Source organism: Tripterygium wilfordii, chromosome 11, assembly GCF_013401445.1.
Source record: "Tripterygium wilfordii isolate XIE 37 chromosome 11, ASM1340144v1, whole genome shotgun sequence".
Lineage (NCBI taxonomy): Eukaryota > Viridiplantae > Streptophyta > Magnoliopsida > Celastrales > Celastraceae > Tripterygium > Tripterygium wilfordii.
The window spans coordinates 3,752,433-3,779,581 of record NC_052242.1 but is presented as its reverse complement, the minus strand read 5'-3'; the positions used below and the strand labels follow the sequence as shown (position 1 = coordinate 3,779,581).

The following is a 27,149-nucleotide window of genomic DNA, read 5'->3' as shown; positions in this document are numbered from 1 at the left end:
TGCTTCCCTGTTGTCATTATTTTCTCTCTTTTTTTCCTTCGTTTGTCTTCTACATTAATTTCTTTTGTTCTCATTTGAGGGACAGCATTGAAAATTCTGTTATTATTTTTTAAAATTTGGGTTTCTATTTTTTTAATTAGATAGAGGTTTCGGAGTTCATCGGTTAAGCACTCTTTTTGACAATAAAATGCACCTCGACCCGAATGAGGATTTCAACAATAGAAATCCAAGGAGTTTAGGTCTTACGTGGTGCTACATAAATGACAAAATTTTATATGATAAACATACAAATAAATGTCGCGCGAAGCTGGGGCACGTAACTAGTTTCAATCAATTTGCAAGTAATACAAACCCACAATTTCAAACTAGTTTATGACTACGAGGCATGAACTCCAAAACTAAAATGGATTACATTAAAAACACCAATGTCATAACCAAACTATATAAACATTACCGACCCCATGCTATATATATATATAAAAGTCACGTGCTTTTGCATCACCTCGTCCCCATCCTCATTCATCTCCATCTAGTGAAACCCTACAAGAGAAACAAATCAAACCCACAATTTCAGAACACGAACAAGAGGAAGAAACAAAACTATGTAAAATACAAAAAAATAACATTGAGGAAAACCATACCACCATGACGCAAAAAATGGACAACCATTGGTAGAGCCATTGTAAATATGGCATTGAGGAAGACCAACATCCCAAGATACCACTGTAAATTACAGGTACGATTGCGAGCAGTCTTTATCAGTGAGATCTCTGAAAGCAGCCTCACAGATTTTGCTATGTACTCTTGACAAACCAATTCTTGTCTTTCATTCAGATTTGGGATACCAGGACGATGTAGGGCTCTCCATACTCTCAGTTGCCCTCTGACAGCAAGCTCATGAGCATTAAACTCCAGTAATAACTCTCGTATTTGGAGTCCAACCCTTTTCAACCTTTGTAAGCACTCCCAAGCCGGAGCTGCCATTGACATAGTGAATAAAAAACCTAGTAATATTACAGAAACTGATAGCGGACATCCCAATCCATGTAAAATTGCAGCTAAAGCAGCTGCAATAATCCAATTGGTCGGCATGGAGGCTCTTGCCTCTACCATTGCTTCATCTCCCTGCTTCTCTAACTTATGGAGTTGCTTCCATACCTTTTTTGTATGAATATTAATTTTCCTAACTTCTCTGACAAATTCAGATAGTTGAACTCCCAAATCATCAAAGAAATCTGACAAATCATCACCACAACAACAAAAAATCAATGAAATTTTACTAAGAAACTACTAGTTTACCCATAGTATTAGTTATTTCTAATTTACCACGAAACACTAGACATGCGTCCATGCTGTCACAAACTTCAACCTCAAGAAAAAATGTTACAAGAGAAATTCTACCATGAATCCTACTCAAAAGATCCAATGCCAATACGAGTTATTCTCATAATCTATCAAGTATAGAGAAATAAATAATTAAGTAAATCCACTATGGGATTAGAAATCATGTACACTTAATAATTTGTAAACTCGTCGGCTAGGCCGAAAACCATTAACCACTTTCAATACATACAAGTTCAATTCCAATTTCAAGAAGAAACAAACATAACTTTTGTGAAGTCAATATAATCTAGTTCCACATAAAATTACCACAATACTAGAAAAATTAATAGCATAATTTCTGTTATTTAACATAAGTCATACTTATTAGTAGACCATGGAACGTAGTAAAATACAAAATTTTCACAATCTATAACCAATTATAGCATGACATGATATATCTTATTAGCTTAAAGGAAAAAAAATCTAGTCTGACTGCGTGGTATGAGTTCAATGGCCATTGATCGAAACAGAACAATTGAAGCAGTCATAGAGGCATAAGCAGAGAACAATGAAGATGGTGAAGGCATTTCTTTGGTGGAAAACATGATTCAAACTGAAACTGGAAATGGAACTCGGGGCTCTCAAAATTGTGTTTCTGGTCTTGAAAGAACGCTTTTAAAAGTAAGAGTGGGTTCTATTAGAGGAGGACTGCATTTGATATTTATTTCTTGAGCAAGTGCAAAGGAAGAAACAAAACTACGTCAAAAAACAAAACCTTAATTTAATACCTGCTGGTAGTGGCTCCTTTTCTGTGGATTTACGAACCATTACAGTAAGCTCTGCCTTCAGGTCTCTCAAAATGTCTACAATGCCCATAAAAAAACGTAAAGCATCACACATCACAATGGGGTTTTCAAACCGAAGAAAGAAAAAACAAAACATCCATACCTGATTTCATTTCTTCCACTATTGTTTTCATGCCTCCCATCATTGCTTCCATCTCCCTCTTCTTCTGTTTGTCTGCTTGGTCCTTCTCAGTGAATAGAGATGCTTGGTCTTCTCTGTGAATAGAGAATGACTATTACATCTGGTAGTAGTCACTAAAAAGAATACAGCTGGTTACTCAAAATCCTCTACAATCGCTAAGTGTTTTTTGTTGTACATTTAATTCTCCTGCAGCGCCCGTATATATATATATCTGGTTAGTCAAAATCCTCCACAGTCGTGAGAGTACTCTATATAGACACACATGCACTGTCGCACTGTCTGCATATATATATCTGTATATATATATATATATATATATACACACATGCATATGTATAGATATATATAATACACTCACATGCACTGTGGCACTGTCTGCACATATATATATACATGCAGACAGTGCGTGTGTGTGTATATATATATATATATACACACGCACATATATAGATATATGCAGACAGTGCACTGTGGCACTGTCTGCACATATATATATATATATGCAGACAGTGCGTGTGTATATATATATATATATATATATATATATATATATATATATATATAGACAGTTTGTCTATGTGATATATATATATAGACAGTTTGTCTATGTGTGTGTATTATATATATACACACGCACTGTCTGCATATATATATATATGTGCAGACAGTGCGACAGTGCATGTGTGTGTATTATATATATATATATATATATATATATATATATACATGTAGACAGTGCGACAGGTGTATATATATATAAATAATGTCGGGTTTGGGTCGGGTTTGGACCTTCGGGTCGGGCCTGACCCAAAAAATGGAGCTCATGCCCACCCAAGGGGTCGGGTCGGGTAGGGCCGGGCTCGGACCTAGGTCCGTGGATCAAATAGTGACCCCTACTATTGTGTTACGTCTTTGTCATGGATTTGAATGTTATCAGATTATTTTGTTGAAATTGTTAACAATTGTTGATATATATATATATATATATATATGTCTGACTGTGTGTGTATATATGCATATGTATCTATATTTTTAAAATTTTGGTACATGATAGTCGTAACAATAAAAAAAAAAACATAATCTCACTTTTTTCTAGTTTGGTTCATTACAATAATAACAATCAATGGTAATGATATTACACCAGTAATGTATAGTCGTAACAAACAAGAATAACGAATACTTGGGTAAATTTTACCCTTCTGTACCAAACAAAGGTAACACTTATTCTCTATAATTGTTATTATCCTTGTAACATTTACATAGTTAACAAATTATACCCCTAAATTCTTACCCCCATACCAAACGCATCCCTATAAATTGTTAATTTATCAATAAGGGTACTAGAATTTTAAGAATTACTTATATTTACCAATATTATTATTTACATATTTACAAATATTTAATTAAACCAATCCAATATCAATTTCAGACCATCCAAATTGAGTAAATAAACAAATGTGTGTATCTGATTGAGATACAATCTCGTATCTGGGCTTCTAACTAAAAATTGATCAAACAACATAGTCAGCCCAATTGAGTAAAGTAGCCCAACCAAACCAAGGCCCAGCACTCTAAGAAGAATAATATTTGAGCCTAGGGCACAGCCGCACGGTCAGGCTAGAGAACATTCTCGAACGTCAGACGTATTCTCCAAAGTTGTTCTGGAGGTGCGATTATGAAGAAGTACAATGACTGAAGATCGCCAAGTATGCCACCTGAAGTCAATCGGAGGAGCAAAAGTTGATCTGAGAGATGCTATCACCACCACCATCATCACCAGTCACCAGCGATGTTCTTCTTTTTCATTCATCTTACCTCGACCTTATCAGGTTTCCATTCTTCAACGAATTGCTTCAATCGCACGTGCAGTGTGCAGATCACGAGGGTATTAATGGAAAATAGGGTAGCGTCTCAAAAATACTCTCTTTGGGTGAGAGTATTTTTTTTGAGCGGGAACGGCGGCTTATCCGCTGCCGTTTTCTGCCCGTTTGGTGGCAGGGCGTGGCATAGCGGTTCACGCTAACGGTACCGCTGAGCACACGCCCTACCAAACGGGGCCTAGGAGTCTAGTTGGAAGGAAGCAGCAGAGGCAATTCTCTCCACTGACTACAAATAGGTGAGTATTTCGGCCAGAGGTAATTAATTCTCTCCTCTGGTTCTTGCTTTGATAGTTTGATAAAACATACAATCCCATATATCATAAAACAAACATAAACAGAATGGTGTGCATATATCTCATTCTTTTTGTCTCCTTGGCTACCCTCTCCCTCATCATCCTCTTCTACAAACACAAATCCCATTTCTCTCACCCTAATCTTCCTCCGGGCAAGACCGGCCTCCCATTCCTTGGCGAGACCATCCAATTCCTCTCTTGCGGATGGCGTGGTCATCCGGAAAAGTTCATCCATGATAGGGTGACTAAGTTTTCCTCCTTAATATTCAAAACTAGCCTTAACTTTGAGCCTACCGCAGTGTTATGTGGCCATGAGGGGAACAAATTTTTGTTTTCCAATGAAAACAAACTTGTTAACGTATGGTGACCCCGCCATTTTAACCAAATATTCCCTTCTTCTTTCATTGTCAAGTATCTCGCGGAGCTGCCTGATATTTACGACAGAGTGTATAAAGGTATGTCTCAACCTAGAATTTAAGCAATCACAGAAACAACAATATTCTTATGATTGCTAATTGCTTGGTTTTTCTTGATTTTCCCTTCAAATAGAGCAAATGGAGGTTGCCAAAAGCAAAGCACCCGGAGAGTTATTGAATTGGAAGGATCTTCAAAGAATGAAGTATTCATGGAACGTAGCGTGTGAAGTACTACGACTCACACCACCTCTCCAAGGTACATTCAGGGAAGCCATTAATGACTTTGTTTTCAACGGCTTCTTCATCCCCAAAGGCTGGAAGGTACATAATTCTTTATTGATACTTCATTAACATATCAACCGCTCAGGACCCCCGAATACTTGGAGTCCCATATTTTTTTTAAGAATATCAATGTTATGGTAGGCTCAAACCCATTTAATTTTCAAATCTTGATTTATCAACGAGAGTTTTAATTATCTTTTGTAGTTGTATTGGAGTGTACACACAACCCATAAACACCCCGAATACTTCCCGGAACCCGATAAATTTGACCCGAGCATATTCGAAGGAGTTGGACCGGCTCCTTACACATATGCTCCATTTGGAGGAGGTCCAAGAATGTGCCCAGGAAAAGAGTATGCTCGACTGGAAATACTAGTGTTCATGCACAACCTTGTGAAAAGGTTCCGATGGGAGAAATTGGTTCATGATGAAAAGACTGTTGTTGATCCAATGCCAAGGCCAGTCAAAGGACTTCCAATTCACCTTTATTGTCACAAAACTTGAATTAGCTTTTAGTTTTTATATATTTTAGTAACTATTTCCAATAATCCTCTGCTGAGGTGGTTAAGGCATGTATTCAAATTCGATGTTTAAGACGTATGCTCATGACTTAAGTAACTATTATTAATTAATTAAACACATGCTTGTGATGATTGAATATTGAATTAGTATTTGCTATTTTTCAGTGAATAATAAGGCAAAGCCAAAGCTACTTTGAGTCAGTCTGTGATTGTTTCAAATAATAAAAAGTTCCACCAACTTCATTTCACAGAGATTGGACTGAAAACTTTTTGTTTCTTCTATGTCGCTGGACATGTGAATATATGCTATGGAAATGAAGGGAATGCTACAGTTAATACCTATTTTTTAGTTTTCAAACAAGAAGAGTGTGATGATCGGTGAAAGCCAAACTTCTGTCCCTTTGCAATTGTTAAACCCCATATTCCTGTCAGCCGATCGTCTTTACTATCAGATCCTAAGCATTACTCCAAGCACTTATAAGCTGCTTGTTATTAGTCCTCCACAAGTACCACAAAACACGTGTTGCTCTTCTGATCTAATCGTCGGGGGATTAAGTCTTGATGATAACTTGCCTTTCAACATTTCCAGTCATAACACTGTCATGTTATTGAACTGTTCTGTTGGTATTGCTGTTTATGCTCTTGGTTTCTTGGAGTAACTCACCCCAATTCCGTCCCACCCTCATCCCACTCCTTCCACAATTGTTGATTTTAACACAGATTATCAAGGTGTTAATACATTATTATCTCTTGAAGAGTCAAAAAAAAAAAAAACAAAACAAAACAAAAAAAAGGGTGGGATCCCATCCCATTTTTTTGTGGTGGGATTTTGGAAGGAAACGCTCACATGACAGTTACTTCCATATATGTAATTGCCCTTGATGAACTATTTTTGTTGACTAGAGTGCTGATTTTTCTGATATTTAGCCATTTCATTTTGTCCCGCTGATTTGTTTAGCCATTTCATTTCATCACTATTTTCATAAAACAAATTGTGCATTTTCTGACATGTATAGAAGGATTCAAATACATTCTTTGTCGGGGAATATTTATACAAATAACATACAGCACACCGCTACAAAGCGCGAGAGTCACCTAGTATAAATAATTATTCATGTCAACATCCAAAGAAACCATCCATTTTATGACCTTAGTTGGCCAATTAGGTTCAACAATTAATCGAAAGGGTGACTGATTGTACATTATAAACATTTTCTTTTTTCCTGCTCAAAAAATTGTGTACAAGTAAACATCTGGTGTCAACCAACCATTTCTCAAGCCATTTGATATCAAAGATATGTATGAAAAACAAACCTTTCCACAAGCATGGCAGAGCCCTCCTCAAACAGCTCCTCCACGACACCAACATCAGACATCTCATTTGTTTTATTTAAAGATTTCTGAGGCCTCTTCCCAAAGATAAGTGAACTAAAGCACATTCTGTTTTTTCCTCAGTGTTGCAGGTGAAACAAGATAATCAGATGGTACTATGTCAACAACCAGGCAGGTTGTATCATCCTTCAGGCCCCTTGATCTTAGAGCCTCCTAAAACATAGAAAGATAACCAGTATTAATATGATAAAACAATTAGAAATGTATGCATTAGTCTATGAATTTTACAGGGAAGCCAAACTAGACACCACCTTAACTACCAGCTTTGCAGCAAGCTCAGCAGGTAAACCCCGACAAGACTTGGTCAGCAGCCACATCAGAGGATAGAGTATCCCAGATGCCAATAAGCCTTCCTCCAGCAGTTGAAAGCTAAACGAAAGGAACTATCTTGCATGAGAATGTGGTTGGCAGAAAAATAAGTAAAAGCATCATCTATTCGAGCTACAATCTCACTTCTACTTGTTTAACATGTGGTATTGGGACAATGAACGCTCCCACGTTTGGGTCACCAATTGACCTTGAAAGGCATAATCCTCCAGGGCAGTACCGGAGAGGGCCAACGTAAAAAAAAACCACGCCCACAGTAGTGTTAAAAGAACATTCATAAATTGAATTCATACACACATATAGATGAAACAACATCTTTCAACAGTAGTAGCATAAACGAACAACAAAACATTGACAAACCTCACTGCCCCCAAAAACATTGAGCCTTCCTACTTCACCCCCACTTGCAGCGACATGTTCCCCTCTTCTGCATTCTCTTCTAGTCTGTGATCAACAGTCAAGAGAAACCACACCACCCTGTGTGTCCAATATGCATCAAGAAGCCCCCACGGACGCAACAGTCACAGTCCACTCATCAATCACAACAAAAGTCACTGTTGTCCCAGAAGTTTCTCCAGAAATTTGCATTAAACTAATATAAAAGCCAGTAAAAGAAATGTGAAAAAGATTCCAAGCATAACATTGTCTTGTATGTGACATGCCTTTTTGCGGAAACTCTATATCAGTTTTGACAAAACCTGCAACTAGTGCCCAAGGTAGAGCTTGAAGCCATTTTTCCCTGCTAATGCCCTGGGGACTGGCACTCAAGACATTGCTCAGTAAATTCTCTTTCACAAAGATAGCAGCCGATATACCATTATGACAATCAAGAATCTGCAATAAGAATCCTGATGAGCATTAAAAAGAATAAAATTCAAAGGAAAATAGATCGCAGAACTCTCTTACAAAAGAAAGACATTGAGTATAAATTTACTCTAGGAGAACGATCAAATTTTATTTTTCTTTGTGATAATATGAAGATAGGTATTTAAAAGGAGCTCGTCAAGAAGTTTATACAAGAAACAGTACCGCAAAGGCAGAAAATGAAGTGGAAGGGTTGCCTGGAATCCTCTGACAGTCAACTTTGATCAAAAAGTAATCCTCTTCTTTCTTTGCCTAACCAGCATGCCCAAATTTAATGAAAGGTTTTTCAACCTTCTCATTCCTCATCTCATGACCGATCAAGGTCGCAAGCGGAACAAGAGGAGGCTTCATACTTGATACTTCAGCCTGGCTCATTCTAGTTTCGGTCTAGACATGTCCAAATTCGTAAATCAGAACAATAAAGTAGATAAAGTCACATAATAATCAATTCAGACCATAAATATCCTCAATACCCTACTGAAATTACTTGAAGGAAACTTTTGCAGAAAGAAAAGCAGATTGAGGGCCCAATATCCTTAATCCCTGTTGGAATTACCAAACGAACAACTTTTACAATAATTCAATCAGCTAAAGTGTAAATGCTCCAAAATTAACCAAAACTTTGTTTAACAATATATCTATCATATAAGAAATAAAGCATACACTAAACCTAATTAGAAAAATTGTCAAGGAACAATCAAATGATGGTTAACATATGCAAAAGAAAAGAGGAAAAAAAAAAAAAACTCATGCAATGCTAAAGCTCAATTAAACAGGCCGATCTGATCATTCCCAATAAAAACTCACTGAGAGAGAAGCTAAAACCATAAACCTAAAACCATTACGCGTGCCATGAACAATATCCATAAACCTAAAACCATCCACCTCTCCACTCTCCACCCTATTTCCTCATCTACTGAACCCCGCATAGTCAAGGCTGCACTCTCTCACCCTCACTGGAAGGCAGCCATGCAATCAGAGTTTGATGCCTTAAATAAGCATTAGACATGGCAACTAGATCCTCCATCAGCTGCTATTCAACCTATTGGATCCAAGTGGATCTTCCGCATAAAACAGAATCCTGATGGTTCTATTGAAAGGTACAAGGCTCGCCTTGTCACACAGGATTTCACCCAACGCCCTGGCATTGATTACACCAACACCTTCAGCCCGGTAATCAAACAGTGACTATCTGGACCGTGGTTACTCTTGCTGTCTCACACAACTGGACTATCAAACATCTTGATGTTAACAATACCTTCCTCAACAGCATTCTCCACGAAACTGTATACATGAAACCACCCCATGGGTTCGAAGATGCTCAGCATCCTAATTACCTCTGCAAACTTCAGAAATCGATTTATGGCTTAAAGCAAGTCCCGCGAGCTTGGTACCAAGCTCTGGCCTCTTGTCTCCAAAATCTGGGTTTTACTAACTCACGTGCCGACCCTTCTCTGTTTGTTCTTCATGAATCTCATGGAGATATTGCAATAGAGAACAACTCTACTGGAGATATTGCAATAAATCATACTTTATTTATAAGAGAAACTCCCTTATCTTAAACTATGCTATTCACATCTTTGGTAAAATACTAAAACGTGTACACAGGTATAACATATCAGGTTCATTATCTTTGGTTCTAACTCTATGTTAAAATGCAGAACAGATTCCGATCTTTTTTTTTTTTTTTTGATAGAAAGAACAGCATCTGCATATATGAAACTAATGGAATTAAAAACTAAACAGTACAGGTCTTCACAAAATTCGAATACAGCCAGGAGATCTCAAATTACCTTGGTCGTCCTCAGGCTTAAACACATGATTGAACTTGAATTTTTTTTTGAAGAATCAGAGGAGATGATCTGTAGCTCATCATCCGGCAATGAGTCAAATTCCACGACTTTTTTCAACCCATTGACAATTATAATTTCTTTCAATGGTCTACATCTGCAGAAGACCCTAATATTTCCTTTTAAGTTCTATAACTTCATTGTAAAGCTGTAAAGCCGCTTCCGTTCACAAGACTCCTCTAGGTACTTCTTCTTCAGAAGTTCATGTTCACGACCTAACATCAAACATAGCAAGAATAATGCCTTGAGAGCCAAAAAAACGAACCTCTGATAAATAGACTAGCATTTCCAGATAGTCAGATACTCACTGAGATGCCAAAGCATGTTTATAGCCTCTGGGCCAGGAAAGGAATCTGTTGCCATACCCTTCGCTTGATCAGATAGAATAACATGTTCTTTCTTTAGGTTCTGAAACAACAAGAGTCAACAACAAGAAAGACATTTCTTAATGATAAGTTGAACTCCAAAAAGAATTTGATTCCCTTCACCCCTCACAAAATGATGATTTTCAGGTTCTTGGAAATGCATTTAATTCTAACAGCCAAACAAACAGGAGACAAAACTAATATATCTTTATCAGCGATTATAGTCTAGGACAATAATTAGAATTTTACCGCTCAAGTTAATAATCTTCTGCGATCTAGGAAGTGTTGGCCCCTGAGCTAGCGAATTTATATTCAATATATTATCCTAATTCATCAAATGAGTAGCTTCTTCAACTTCATTTCTGTTCCATCCATTATCTTCATTCATGGAATGGCTACTCTCATCAACCAATTATGATGCAAACACTGAAATCATCATATGAACAAAGAGGAACTTTTGAAGACAGAGGATACAAGGAACTATACATTTTGCATTAATCACTGATTTATGTTGGAAAGGGACATGACACTTGAAAGTCCATAAACTTCAATTGTGCGCTTTTCTTTTTCTTTTTCTTTTTTTTCCTTGCTTTTGGGGCACAAGTAAAGGCATACACATCTGGTTGTTGAACCTAATAACATTATAAAAATTAGAAGGAAACTTTTTTTCTCAGGAACCAAAGCCCTAGAAGAAGTTGGTGATAAGAGAATGGATAATTAATCATTTCAATTAAAATTTAAAATTCAGTTGAAAAATAAAAAATTAAAGAAAAATAAGGAAAGGAAATGAAACTCTCTCAACAGCCAATATTTGATTCGATTTTTTTTTCTTGAACCAAAGTGAAAAAATAATCATCAAAAACCTCAATAACTCAAACCCTAACTTGAAAAAGGGATTAGAAATTTATAATATAACTCAAACAAAATATCCAAACCTTTCACGTTTCATCTTCTAGGCATCAAACCTCGCCGTAATTCATAGGAAATTTAGGTCAAGAAAAGAAGTAAAGAAAATAAAAATACGAATCAGAGAAATTTACAATATCTAGTCATTTAAAATTAGGTATTTTTGCATTAAGTAGTGCATGAAAGAAGAAGGAGAAGAACCCGAAAGTGAGGACGGATAGGGCTGTGGGTCGAAACGAGAAACGGCATGCTCGCCTTTCTCCGTTAATGCATCCATCGTTTGATCTGTCGGCAAAACAGCACATTTTGTTACAGAACAATCGAATGATTGATCAACAAAGAAAGTGTTTTATATAATTGGGGAAAAACTCATACTCTCAGATGAACACAAACATACACTACGAGAGAATTACCGTCCATGGCTCTAAAATCAGAGAATTCAAGTTTCTAATATAAAATGATGTTTATGCGTAACTTAGAATTGGTAACTTGCAGAATTAGTATCGGACAATTACAGAGGAAAGAAAGGAGGAAGAAGAAGACACTGTAGAGGGGGAATTCATTCAATTCAAAGTTCAAAAGTGAAGTACATATGGCTAATGAAACGGCTCGAGCCTGGTCCGGGCCGGGCCAAACTGAGAATATTAGGCTCAGGCCCGGCCCGGGCCCATAAAGCTCGGGCTCGGGTCGGGCTCCCACTACCCGTCACTATTCATCCTCTTTGAGAATTATAAAATTAAATTGTTTATCATAGGATTTGAACTTGGGAAGTTTAGACAGAAGAATAACGATCTAACCAACAAGCCAAAACTACTTTCATGTTATACTTGTCAACTAATTAAATTATTATCTTTACATACCACCTGTTATATTTTTAACACAATTAAATAATTTTAGTTTTACTTAATGAGTATTGATTTTCAATTTTATATTATACACATCTATAGTTTTAAATAGTTTAATTTTATATTTATTTTATGAAATCTTAGGATCTTAAGATTTTACCAACATTTATGAGTAAATGGTCATATTATGGCTTTAGGGTTAGTGCATAGGTTTAGGGTTTAGGATTTAAGATCTTTAGGTTTAGGGCATTTAGGGTTTAGGGTCTTTAGGGTTAAGGGTTTAGGGTTTTGGAGTTTAGGGTTTTGGGGTTTAGGGTTTTGGAGATTAAATTCCGCGGGACAGATCGGGTCGGATCAGGGTGGGGACAAATTGTCATCCCTGCTTACAATTGATTAATGTCATAATTGTACTTTAATTTTTATACAATTGAATAATATATTTATAGATGGTGAAATATATACCTATTATGTGTATATATATATACACATACATTGCAATAATATATATATATACACATATATATTATCTATTATATATATATTATATATACGTACATATATATATATATGTACGTATGTATGTATGTATGTATGTATGTATATATATTACATATATATATGTATGTATACATATGCATACAGTGTATGTAATATATATATATATATACATATCTGCATATGTGTATATATATACAAATACACAGACAGTGTACATTGTCTGTGTATGTATATATGTATGTATGTGTGTATGTATATATATATATGTAAATATATACATATTATATACGTATAAAAATAAATATTGTCGGGTTTGGGTCGGGCTCGGGCCGGGCCAAAATTGGTCAGAAGGGTCGGGCTTCGGGCCGGGCCCGGCCCAAAAAATGGAGCCCAGGCCCGCCCAAGGGATCGGGCTGGGCCGGGCTTTGGCCCGCAGGCCAAATGGTGAGCCCTAACGGCTACTGACTTGGACAAGGCAATTAAAGAAATAAAAACAAAGTATAAAAGAAATACAATTGGGCTTAGAAACTAAGAAGTCCATAGAAACAAAAAAAGCCCCAAAACAATGGTGCTGTTTAGGAGTGCTGTAAGGTGTGGTGCGGTGCTGTGAGTTATTAAATTGTCGTGCTATGTGGTGAGTTGAAACGCAAAAACTGTTTGGCGCATCACTTTCAAAACTATGGTGAGGTGCTGTCAACCGTAGTTTCACGTTTTGTGTATATAATTCATTAATAATATTAATATAAATTAATAATATGAGATAATTAATAATATTAATTTAAATGTTTCAGTAGATAATTAATAATATTAATATAAATGTTTCACTAGATAATTAATAATATTGATATAAATTAACAAATGTTTACATTGCATAGTAGTTTAACACAAAGTACTTTACATCATTTGATGACATTGGACAATTAAGGAAAAAATGTAATCTAATACGATGCAAAAACTTCAGCCGCAATCATATCACGGATAACTGACATCTGTAGGTCCTCACCGATAAATGGTTGGTACTCCGAAGTACTCGCTCCAACTCCGCTGGTACTGGCTTCCATGCCTGAGACATGAACAATGTCGTCATCCTCACTATATGCAGTGAAGTCCGGGTCATCCAATACGCGCAATCGTATGAAATTATGTAAAACTGCGCAGGCAACCACGATCTTCACTTGAGTGCGAAATGAGTAAGGAGGCATTGTTGATAAAATGTGTCACTTATTTTTTCGCACACCAAATGTGCGCTCAATAACCGAGCGGAGAGATGAGTGAGCATGATTGAAGGCTTCCCGTGGCGTCGATACATCGGGACCATTTCGGAATACCTCTAGATGATATCTCTATCCCCTATACGGTGCTAGATATCCACTTTGATTCGGATATCCTGAATCAACCAAGTAATATTTTCCTATACTTATTGAGACAATTAATGTTACTTACTAACGAAAGTTGAATTAACAAAGTAGTTTACGATAAATATTTGCATATGCGTTACCTAGTGGAGGGTGGGGAAACTTTGAGTTTCCATTAGAGAGAACCGTATTAAAAATTCTCGAATCATGCGCCGATCCCTCCCAACCCACACACACATACGTGAATATCATATCGAAGTCACATGCCGCCATCACATTCTGCGTGGTCATACCTTTTCGCCCAATGAATCTTGTTCGATCATCATTCGGGACTGATGCATGAATATGAGTACCATCAATTTCCCCGATGCAATCCCTAAAGTAGGGAAAATATATGTCGTTTTCTTCTATGTACTTCGGGACTGTCGAATATGTTGGATCCCTTGGTCTGATAATATCGTCTGACATCCGAATCAAACTGCTTAATACATTATGAAACTGGCGATGAACTGTTTCCCCAGAATGTTGGAATCTATCCTGTACATTCCGATTACCGACACCATTTCCTACAGTGTAAACAAACATCCCGACTATCTCTTTTACACTTAGTTGAAGAGATGGTTCGAGGCCATACCTCGTGCTCAATTCACTGCACAATTCCCTGAACACCCTCCTATCCATCCTCAACACAGACAAACATTTTTTTCTATTACCACGTAACAAGTCTGTCATGTACATATGGCCTGTGTAACATGATGTCCAACAAAGTGTACGTGAAATATGCAACATTGCCTCACCAGCCGCAACAATTGCCACCCCCGTAATAGCTGCTAGTTCTTCCATAATAAACTCATCATTTTCATCGACATAGATATCCATATCCTGTTAAAGCAAATTACATTAAATTGTTGTTAAAAACTACTCATAATATATTGACAATATAGATATTATAGCAGAAGCTTGCCCAAACCATTATAGGTAAGGCCAAACATTAAAAAACTTAAGTACAATCCCAAATATACATAACAACTACAATTATTGAATTGAAATTAAAAACAAATGTCAAAATCATCCTTGTTATCAATAATGTCCCGAATTTAAATCATATAACAGTCTAAACATATACTAAGTGAAAATGATAAAAAAAATTTTAAAATTCTGTAGGTGCTGCCTCCTGCCCCACCCCCCGTTGCATCCGCGTACATCATCTTCAACCACGCAAGCTGCCAGTCCCTGCGTAACATTGCAGTGAAGTACTCACGATGATCTTTGTTCAAACAACTTGAGAGCAAACAATAGCAAATCTCCCATCTCGGCAGTCTCTGGAATTTCCTCCAAAATTCTCATACACTCAGCTATTTCAGCTTTTGCAGATGAAATAGGGGGACTGGCAATTGCATTTGTCCGGCTGCTCACTGCTGACACAAGATTGCCTAAGGACTTGCTAATGTCTTCGCGATAATCAGACGCGGATGCCCTACGCTTCTTCTTCCCACGTGTCCCTGATTTGCCTGACCTTCTCTTAACTTGATGAGGTGTCAATGTGGGGGAGCTAGTCACTTCATTACTCTGCTCAATGTTTACGTCAAACTCTTGATCACTGGAAGAATCAGAGCCGAGATGGATAGAATGCACATTTTCACCAGTGCTGCTCCTTAGAAATTCTTCATTAGTTTGGACTGGATTTTGGTGTGATGCACCTGCAAACATTACAAATTCACCAGTGGCAAATTGACCATCAAATAGTGCCTCCAATTGCTCAAGGTTTTCTGGTCCCTGGATTTGAAACTTTGCAACCTTCTTGTCTTCCTGAAATGTATTAGAATGATATTATTTATTATAATGCTTACTAAAGTACAGGTGTTGAATCAAGTATTGATATACATATGTGTATGCATAAGCACAAACATTGAAATAAAAGTCATAAAGTGTCCTACTAAAAGGTCCAGTTAATGCATATCAGTTTGATTATAAGAACATAAGGTATAGTCCGGATACATAAACATCAGACAATGTACCTTTCATATGCTTAACAGATTGTATAAATTGACTACAACTTCACACAGCAACCTATATACATTCAAAGCGTCCTAAACAATGATAAAACTTTAAGATAATTGACCTATTTTTGAGATAGTGGCATTAAAATTAACATATAGCAAGAAATTGACAAAATTGATAGATTTACCTTAATTCTTCTCTCCCACTAGTCATTGTCAGCAAGAATGGTGTTACGGACATTGTCTCATCCAGTCCCAGTGTCATGAAGACGTAATTTCTTCCACAACTTGTAATCCTTCTTCAGATTGTCCCATTTGTTCTTGAATTGTGGCTGATCATATCGCTTCCCTGTTTTGTTAAAAAATCCAACAGCTATCTTCTGCCAACCTTCTTTGGTGAAGTGTGAACCAGGTCTACGTCCTTCATTTACTTGTTCGGCACAAAGATCAACAAACACTTTGGTTTGGGCAGAGTCCCAATTGGCCTTGTCTGGTATAGGGGTTGATGGTGCAGGAGGTGTGGTATGACTCATACTACTTGGCAAGACCCATTTTTTAAACTTAGACATAAATTTATATGCTAAGGCACACAAATGTATAATAATCGAACCATAAAAACACTAATTATATTGACACACAAAGGTTCCTAAATATAATCTTTAAGAACAAACAGAACAATTAAAAGAGATACATATCAAGCTAACACAAACCATACACTCAAGCTAACAAAGGCAACAAGGAATATAAAAACATATCAAATGATAAATATAAATGTCAACTCATTTAACTTAGCCCATATCTTATTCTCAAACTAGATTGCAACGAAACAAACAATTTGCAATCAATTCTATGCAACAAGCTGTTAAAAGTAAACATTAGAACTAACAAAACTGTCACCAATGACTAGATTTCTCACACCAACAAAAAACACCTTCCCTATTTAACTCATGTAACAAAATGAGTCCATCACCATATACAGTAAGAACCCCCCACCCACCAAACACTAGTAAAAACTCTCTAGTCCCAAATCCACACAGAAAAACAACTAAGTCTTTGAAACCAACCAACGATCACCACTGCACCTCAAAAAATAGCACGCACACTGAAACAAAGGAGAGGGGGAGAAAAGAAGTAGAAAAAACACACACACCCAAGGAAAGAAAGACAGAAGGTCTTTTAAACTCAGACAAGGAACATCACAACAAACAAGAAGACATTGTATTCAGAACTTATTTCACACGGAACAGCAAGTGATACTAGATAAAGTCTGAATTTCACTCGGATACAAAATAATATTAGCACCAAGTTGCATTAAAAAAATCATAAATTTCTTCACACATCTGTTTCTGAATGTTAAAGCAGCAAAAAAGATGCCTTAACGAAGTCATCAAAGTCTTGTAGCTTTTAGAATACATGATGCATATTCTTTGTTTTCATGTACAGAAACAGGGGATGGTGAAGGAAGGAGAGGAGGTGGCCCTTGTTCAGAGTGGCAAACAACCTATCTAGAGGTTTCAATCCACTCACAACATCCAGGTCAGGAAAATCTAGGCACAATGAAGTATAAATACCCATTTGTCCAAGGCATCAGTCCTCCCTCCTAACAAGCTACTAGGATTCTTCAGGCTTCTATTATGGATATGGCATAAGGTTTGCACTGTAGGTTGCTAAATACATTTGCTTCTTAGGTTTTATTTATTATCATTTGTACTTTTGTTTGGGATATGCATAAGCTCATGTGCTTGTGCTTCATCTTATTATATTTGCAAATGGGTCGGGCAAAACCTCACTTGTTCCCAGCCCCATTGGAAGATATTTGGCAAATAATTATAACCATTGAAAAATTTGTGGGAATCCATATAAAGGATAGTTCACAGAAGGTGGAAACATCTACTTTTTGCCAAACAAGTAAACAAGTCAAGGTCTTTAACTGCATCAGTGTGGAAAGTTGCCTAAGTACAATAAAAGAAAAAAAAAGCTCAATGGATTCACTTAATTTCATAAACTAAGATGACAATATAGAGTTCATAGTGAAAATACAAGTGAATCTCAGCTGCAAGCATGCTGGATTATTCAATAAATTTAATTATGACAATGATCACTTAAATACTTGCAATAATCAAACTAATCAAACACTTGTATACTGAATTCAAATATCCACCACTGAATAATAACTTCAAAGGTAAAAGGATCCTTGCCGATCATCGACGAATCAAGCATCACAGATTAAACAAGAACATACCAAGGAAATCATAAAAAAGGCATAGATCGAAGTAAAACCTAAGAGTGACTAGATCTCTTATCAGTTACAATAAATGAGTATAACTATAAGAGCACAAAGGGAAAGAGAAGTTACTTCTCCTGTTCCAGCCTAATGGCGGAGACTGAAGAAGGAACGGACCGTAACCCGGATATGTGAGTAGAGTGAGGAACAGAGTGTGACGGAGAGTAAGCCATACCTGATTTTAGCTGAGTTGGTCGCGAATCCCGTAGTGGTGCTCAGTCGTAGCAGCGGATGCCGTGGAGGTCGTGAGGGGAGATCGTCTTCGTCGAGTCACGAGAATAGAGATTCACGAGTGAAAGAGATCGACGTTGTGGGCTAGAACGTGGGCTGGAACGTGGTCATGAACTCTGTTGGCTGAAACGCAATGGGCTGCACAACCAAACACTTATCTTGGCCCAACGGGTGTAACCGTGACACAAACGCAATGTTAATACGCACTGCCAAACCGGGTCAATATGTAAAGAAAAGTTGGCCCATGAACAAAGAGACCAAGAAAAAAACCCAAAGAAAAACACTTAGCCCAATAGAAGAATCGTGCTTCGGAGAAGCTTGTGAAGCTTCTGGAGAACAACACACCAACAGGAGGCGATGGAGAAGGGCATGAATCTAACAGTTTCTGAATTTCGTAGAGGAAGAGAAAGAAAGAGTGATGAGAGCGTGACAGAGAGAGAATGTGTTTCAAAGCGGAAGACAGAGAGAGAGGCTGTATTTTTTTGGATAGAAAGAGAGGATTTTTGTTTTGCGTTCAAGAGCCGTCGATTGGTTGGGGAGAGCTACTTGCTGCTTCTGGCTATATAATTGCAATCTTTATTCCTACGCTGTGTTAGGTTGTCATGGAGTGATCTGAGAATTAAATTTCTTAAACGAAATTTTAAAATATTTTAATTTTCAAAATATATATTATAATTTTAAAAAAATTATATATTCATAATCAACACATAAATCTCTTTCTAACAAGATTTATTTGTTTATTAGTTTTTTCAAGTGGATCTTAATTTCATTGTTTTTGTCAATTGGATTCCAAAAACAATAGATTCAGAACTAAAATAATATATTTTAAATTGTGCTTTAAAAATAATAAAATCATCTATATTAAAATAATAATTTTTGAACAATAAATGATGAGATAGAGTGAAATAAAGTTATTCGTAGCTCCTTTTGGGCCTTTTGGATCTAGGGTTGGACTGGGCTGGCTTTGGTTGATTACAAAGCAAAAATGAAAAAAAGGTTCAGCCCACTTAAAAACGATGTTATTTTTTGATGATGTAGCAGACAGATATTGGTCCTTCGAACCAAATTTTTGACCCGAGTTTGACCCGAATGTTGCGTGTAAAAATGTAGGAATTCTGATAAAAACCCAGTTAGGGAGTGAAATGGTTGGATTGGACAGTTGAGTTTCATGACGGTTTCAATATTCCCACATTGCACATTTGAGGAGTTTCTCTTAACTTCCGCGTACGAATGTAACGATCCGAACTTTGCACGCGGATATAACGATCCGAGTTTAAGCTCATATCGGATATTCAAAAATCAAAGGGTTAAACAGCAAACTTATATGATGTCATTCACAATTAAAAAAAAATTCAGGTCAGGTTTGGGAGACTTACAAGTTACAATCCTTTCATGGACATCGGGGAGAACAAAAAAATTGTTATTGCAATCGGCAGTCGGAAATGCAGGATTTATTTCCATTCCGGTACATCTAAGAACATTTTATTACCTAATGTTACAGTGAACAAACAAACAAAAATATGAATAGCAATATGCAATCAAACCCCTGAAGTTTTGTTTGGCAGCATAATGATATAATAAATTCTCGTAAGTGCACAAGAGTCTACGAATAGTACAGTGTGGCAAACAAGAGGTCGATCCCACGGAGACTAGTTAATCTAATTAATGTACCTAACTTGATGAATGATTGAGATTTGGGGAAAAAGGAAGAATGATTGATGTAAATAAAATAAAAACAAAGAAATAGAATTAAGATTTTGTATCCAATAAGAGAAAAACACTAGGACAATGATTTCACCTAGTAATCCTATCACAAGCATTCAATTAACAAATACACAATTATAGTTCTGATTCAAGTGTTAATTCTTTCTTAAATATGTTGGTTCGTTCGTTCGTTCGTGGTGCCAACAAATATTATTAACAATGGATTAATCCTGTTTGGTTCACAGTTTTTAACCCAATGCTAACAACTCATTACGATCTAAAGAACTATAACAACCAATCAATCCCTTAAACATTGTTCATGGTAGTCAACAATTGATTTCCTTAATTTCAGTTCCACTAAAACACGTGAATTCAGTTCGTTCCTTAGTCCTTAGTCCTAGCTAGATGAATCTAATTGAGCATTCAATTGGTGGTCAATCAACCAAACAAACAATAGATTATAAGCATAGAAATTAAAAACAAGAATCATGAACCAAAATTATGCATTCAATTAATTGAAGTACTTGCAATAATCATACTAGGCTTCATCCAGCCCTAGCAAAGAGGTTTAGCTACTCATGTTATAAGAACACAATGAAACTAAATATGGGAACACAATGAACCAAGAACAATAACAAAAGAAAAGCCAGAGACAAAAACAAGAACAAAAACTAGAGAATGTGGCTCTCCAACTCGTCCTCTTTTATTCTATTGTGCTAGAGGACTCCCTTTTATAGTGACAAAAGCTTCCTTCAATTGATCTCCTTGTCAAGCTCGGTTTCCTTCAATTAATTTGATTCGATTTCCTTTACTTGCCGTGCAAATCTCATTATCGTTTTTGCTCTTTTAATTGCCAACGGCTTCATGCGAATATTTCCTTCACTTGAATCTTTGCTTTAAAAGTCAACTAAGCTCCCCTTGATTTTTGTAGGGTTTTATTGAAAAATGATCCCGGTAATAAATAATTTTGAAATATAACCCTTCTTTTTAAAACTTTAAAAGCTAACCCTTTTAACGCGTGAAAAGACAATGTTACCTTTGTACGGTCAAAAACTCTGCAAAACAAACAGTAACCGTCTCGATTTGTGTTTTACTTGTCCTTCCATCTTCTTCGTCTTCACACACGGGTGAGTTAACAATTTTTCTCTCACATCTTCATCTTCTTCGTTCTTCCGAGACATACCACTTTGTTGGAATTTCTTCTGGTTTTTTACCAACGAACAACAACAACGAACGAGACTAAGGTTAGTCTCATTTCATGGCTTGACGGTGCTTCTTTAAGTTATTTTTGTTTGAATATTCATTGATATTGCCGTGTACTCCATAAGTTTCTGAAATATGGGTTGGTGTTACACCTTCGTTTATATGTATGAGATTTTTGGAAGATGTTAGTGGAACAGTCATGCGTGTAACATATATGTTATAGGGTGTTGGGTTTCGTTGGTAAAGGTATGCATGTTGATTGTTATCAGTTTTCCATTACATGTAGAAAGGTGTTGTACTGTTCATGAAAGTTTGTACTTTTATCGTTGATAATTGTATTACTTTTACGTTGAGAACTGCTTTTATTTAGGTTGATAATTGTATTACTTTTTCGTTGATAACTGTATTATTTTTTAGTTGATAATTGTATTACTTTTAGGTTGATAACTGTTTTGGTTTTGTGTTTATGTTTGATAAACTTATTTTACACTTTTCATATACATGCAGAATTGACATTAAATGGCTTACAAGATTCCCATGAATGAGAGATTTGGTGCGAAGGTTTCTCTTTTTCAAAGTTGTATGAAACCAAAAGCGATATCAAAAGTAAGCTGAACGAAGATCAGCTTACTTTGTTTAGGGGATCCTGTTTTGGGGCGTTCTTACAACTCAAAAACATGAAATAGGCTCTACAGATTGCACACCAACTCCTCTTTAAGCAAATACAATCAAAAGAGGATTGAAAAAAAAAGGAGGTTGGTGTTTTTTATTGGTGGAAAAGAAGCTATTTTTTCAATAAGGGAATTTAACCTCGTAACGGGACTGAGGTGTCACTCCCTACCCGACATCTCATTATATTTGCAAGAGATGGAGAATTTTGGCAAACCTAGGGTGGGTTTGCAATATAAGTATTTCAAAGGAAGTTATCATATTTCATGCCAAGAGTTACAAAGGACTTTTATGCAGTGCCAAGATCCAGAAGATGTCTTTAAGTTGACACTTGTATATTTTGTTGAGTCTGTGCTATTAGGTAGAGATGTTAAGCTGTTGATTGATGTTGATTTGTTGAATCTATTCGATTATCTGGATCTGTTCAACAAGTATCCATGGGGAACTTTGTCATACAAGAAGACAATACAGTCCCTGACTAATTGTCTTGTTGGAAGGTCCGAGAAATTTAAGGCTAAGAAGAATGATTATGAGTTGTACAATCTACTAGGTTTTCCTTGGGCTTTCCAACTGTGAGTATATGAGGTTATTCCCAGTATTGCAGACAATTTTACAAACTGTGTTGATCTGAATTTGCTGCCTAGAATGTTGAAGTGGTCATCAACTAAGGCACCAAAGTCGAAGACTATCAATGATATACTGGAGGCAGAGGAGGTAATTATATTTTTCTGGTATATAATGACAACATTTAGGTTGATAATTGATAATGTAGATGTTTTAGTTCTTACTGAGAATTTTAAGTTGGTATTGTATAGTTTTACGTTGTGTTGTATGTATTTACGTTAGTATTGTATATTTTTACGTTGGTGTTATATGTATTTACGTTGGTATTGTATATTTTTATGTTGTTATTGTATATATTTACGTTGCTATTGTATATTTTTACGTTGATATTGTATGTATTTCCATTGGTATTGTATATTTTTACGTTGGTATTGTATATATTTACGTTGATAATATAATGTAGATGTTTTAATTTATATTATTTTTTTCATCTTCAGGTTACAGTCATTGAAATGGTGAACACACACTCAGAAAGTGAGCAAGAGTACACATGTAATTGTGAAGGGAATGTTGGAGTAGTATTAAAGAAGGCAAAGAAAGCGAAGCAACCCATGCAGAGCCCAAGAGCTGACTCTGATGTCAGTTCAGTTAAAAAGTTAGATGATACATTTGAATGAGATTGCTTGTGAGTTCGTTGATAAGGGGAATAGTCAAGGATACTCTTGCTGAATTAGAAAATAAACTGGATGGAAAGATAGATGATATCTCAGTGAGGCTCAGTTCTATTGAGAACGAAATTATGGGCCTAAAGATAGATAGTTTAGACTTAATGCATTCCCCCACAACCCAACCTGTTGCTTGTCGAGTTTCATTAAATTCAAAACAAGAAGAAGACAAATGTTTGTCACAATATACCTTTATCACGAAAAAACAAGTGTCCTCAACTCTTGTTGCTCGAAACCACCACTTTCATTCACTTACTTTGCATCTAACAACAAAAATAGTTTTTGTCAATTTTGCCACTTTGAATTCGAAGTGCAAATGAAGCGCATGCATGTATAGCTTTTCAAACAAGCTCTTTTATGTCTGGAAATATTTCTCCGACTTTCAAAAACAGCATATGAATCATCATGTACAACAGGTGAGATCATATTACCACTGCTTTGTGACGCACCAATTGAATTAGAACCGACAAATCCAACATTATCCTCATAAGAAATTTTTTTTTGGGCAGTTGTATGATCATTGGCATTAACTTTTGATAAATTTATCTCAGGTTCGTTACGGTCATCAATGTTCTGGTTGAATCCAACTATGTCGAGTTCATAAAACAATTTTGTATCTACAATATCATATCGATCATCATTTAACTTAAAATTTACCTCAGTATCATCATCATATACCTCTCTATCAGTGTTTGAAATGCATAGAGATATCCCTGGTATGTTCCTGTCGCTGTTGCATCATACAAAAAAATGAACATCCCTGTCACCTTCAATCTCAACAGGTCAGTTGGACCATGAACATTGATAATATACTTCAATTGGATGTTATGTGTCCGACGATCGATAGTGGTCAATTCGTACACCATATCCAATAATTGGTTGTAGGAAATGTCATTTGGAATGATCATGCCCTTACTCTTCCCACCTTTATATGCACAACTGAGACCAACCTTTTCCCAAGACCCACAATAACGAACCAATATGCTAACCTCTTCCATTTCTGAATCACAAAATAAATGAGTATTCAACCAAAAAGTTCAACGAAAAGTAACAGGGTTATCTGGTGTTTTTACTACACTAACAGAACCTAATACCGAAACTACAAACCGAACAACGAACTAATATGATAACCATAAAGTTGCTATTATTCATCGAGATTGGCTGCCTTTTGAACAGTTTATATGACATCCTCTGCCATATCTGCTTTGGGCTCCTCATCATTTGAATATTTGTGGGAAACAAAGATGTTGATACATTTGTATCCATTAACCGCTGCAATCATATTCTTATATCGCAGTTGTTCTTCAATATCCAAAGTCCAGGTTCTAGATCTTTGATACCTGGTACCTGGTAGTAGCACTCATCATATGTTTCATACCCTAAACCCTCAAGATACAATTCAATGTCAAACATGGACATCAAAGAAGGGTCACAATTAAATTCGTCTATGAATCCTCCAACGTACTTTACACGAGTTGATCTTCCTGGAAAGAATTGAAGAATCCCAGAATGGTGAAGTATAAGTGTAAACTTTCTGCCATTTACGACTGGTCTAACCATCCTATTCATTATGTCTTCAACCTTATATTTTTTGACTGGTCGAACCATCTTCTGCGTCATGCATCTAGCCATGGTTAAAGATGTTGGGTGAGAAACCCCCTTCATTGAAATCGTGATATTATCAATCCTATAAATGTTTTATCAATGAAAAATTGTCTGAGTTAAATGAAAACAAACGAAGTAACTAACGAAAAATTTGTCTCACGTCAACGAAAACAACAGGCATTTATCAACGAAATATTTGTACTGGTATAGTAACTCATAAAATGCACTACACTAACCTTAGTTTAGTGTTATCTTCCTTCTCGACTTAAATGACAAGATTTTTGAGTACAAAATGTTGTACGGTAAAATGCAGACTCGGTGAAGTAGGAGACGAAGGGTTGGACACTTAGTGACGACGGTGAGCACTTTTATGTTCTACGAGAACGAATACAGAGCTTGCGTTGCCGACTTTAGGCTTGTTTGCATCTTCGACGACATCGCTATGGCAGCTTATGGAGCTTAGACGTCCCGATACTTCAACCTTGAAGATTTGAGCTTTGGCATATGGATTTCATTAGATCTGTGACAAATTTTGAATGAAAGATGTATAGATGGGCGGTTTTACTGGGTTTGAAGGGGAGAGAGAGAGAGTGGTTTCGTAGATGGAGAGGAGTGCTTTTAGGAGGGAAAACCATTTTTAGGGTTTCAAGAGAGAGGTTATGCATAAAAAGATGTGAAAGGATATGAATATCTTTTCCTCTATTAAAAGGGTTATATTTAAGTGTTTTAAAAATAAGGGTTAAATTTAAAAAATGTTTATTAACAAGGGTTATTTTTCACAAAAACCCATTTTTGTACTTCATTGACCCGTGTATATCTTCATTTGGCGATCTTCACTGATTTATTTCTCTATATTTGTTTGATCACATGCGGCATCTTTTTAAGTCCAATATTACCTCCTCTCATGGTCAAGCTTCCCTAACAACATCCGGTCATTCTCCGGCCATTATGGGCTTGCTTGAATTTATGGCTTGATAGCTTTTTAAGTGTCCATGTCTTGATACAAAATAAGACCTTTATCACCCATTTATTCATAATGTCCTGAAAATCAAAAGAAAGGAAATATGTGTAATATCCATGACTAATTCAATTAAAAGATACAAAAGTAAATGTAAAGTGAGGTATAAAAATAAGTAAAATATAGTATGATCACATAGACACCCAGTCAATCTTAAAACAAGAGATGGTACTTTCCTATAAGGGGCTATGCACAACCTAACAACGTTATGATAGGCACATTTGCCAGAAATAAATAAATATAGATAGGCACATAGAAACCGACTTTCCATCTCGCTGCTGCTGGAAGTTTCAATCCACCTCTAGTGTGGAGAATTAACCTGAAACTTTTGATCATGAATCGGAGAGGCGCATGGTCAAGAAACAAAAACTGGAGTATCCATATATGGTGCTCAAATGACTGCATGCACGCCGTTGTAATTCCAGTTCTTCAGCGTTTTGCGTGGGGCGACACCTAGGGAAACATCAAAAGAGATTTTGATAGGCATAACCTCACCCGGGACAAGAGAAAAATAGTTGTCAGAATAACGAACAGGGGGAATTCTTGGGTCTTCTCCTTGCTTGTAGTCTGTCTTAGCAGCATGCACAGAGAAAAATGAAGGAAGAAAGCAACTCCTACATCTGCTCCATTTATTTCAGCAACTCCCAATCTGGAAGTTTCCTTTGAAAAATGTCTGAAGATCCTCTGAAATAAACCAGCTACACTTTTTTCCTCATTTCCACTATGTACAGGTTCTACCGTGGTCATATCAAAATCTCCATCTCCGGGTCTAGCATGTAATTATTCTCATAGGTTGCACTTGAACCCTGTGAATCCGGTTTCTTGGATGTATTCTGCACGCACATTCCAATTTCGTAAGTGGATCCTCTAATAAGAATCTTTGATGCTATCTTGAGGGGTATTCTCCTTTTCCTGAATGGCTCTAAAAGCTTGTAATCTCCACCTGGCAGATGCAACCAGTAAAAGTTCCTCGATAAGATACAATAATCTGACATATGGTACAGTTTGGGGAGAAGAAAGTAGACTGGCTTGGGATTCTTGG

At 36.4% G+C, this 27,149-nt stretch overlaps 1 protein-coding gene and 1 pseudogene across 1 annotated transcript; one reads left to right on the top strand and one right to left on the bottom strand.

Moving 5' to 3' along the window:
- The first annotated feature begins 3,795 nt into the window (after positions 1-3,795).
- LOC120009289 (beta-amyrin 28-monooxygenase) lies at positions 3,796-5,788 on the top strand. Its single transcript, XM_038859827.1, has 4 exons — positions 3,796-4,426; positions 4,896-4,938; positions 5,033-5,220; positions 5,386-5,788. The coding sequence occupies exons 3-4, from the start codon at positions 5,038-5,040 to the stop codon at positions 5,683-5,685; spliced, it is 483 nt and encodes a 160-aa protein (XP_038715755.1). The 5' UTR covers positions 3,796-4,426; positions 4,896-4,938; positions 5,033-5,037; the 3' UTR covers positions 5,686-5,788.
- Positions 5,789-6,749: 961 nt separating this feature from the next.
- LOC120009290 lies at positions 6,750-11,957 on the bottom strand (annotated as a pseudogene).
- Positions 11,958-27,149: the final 15,192 nt, after the last annotated feature.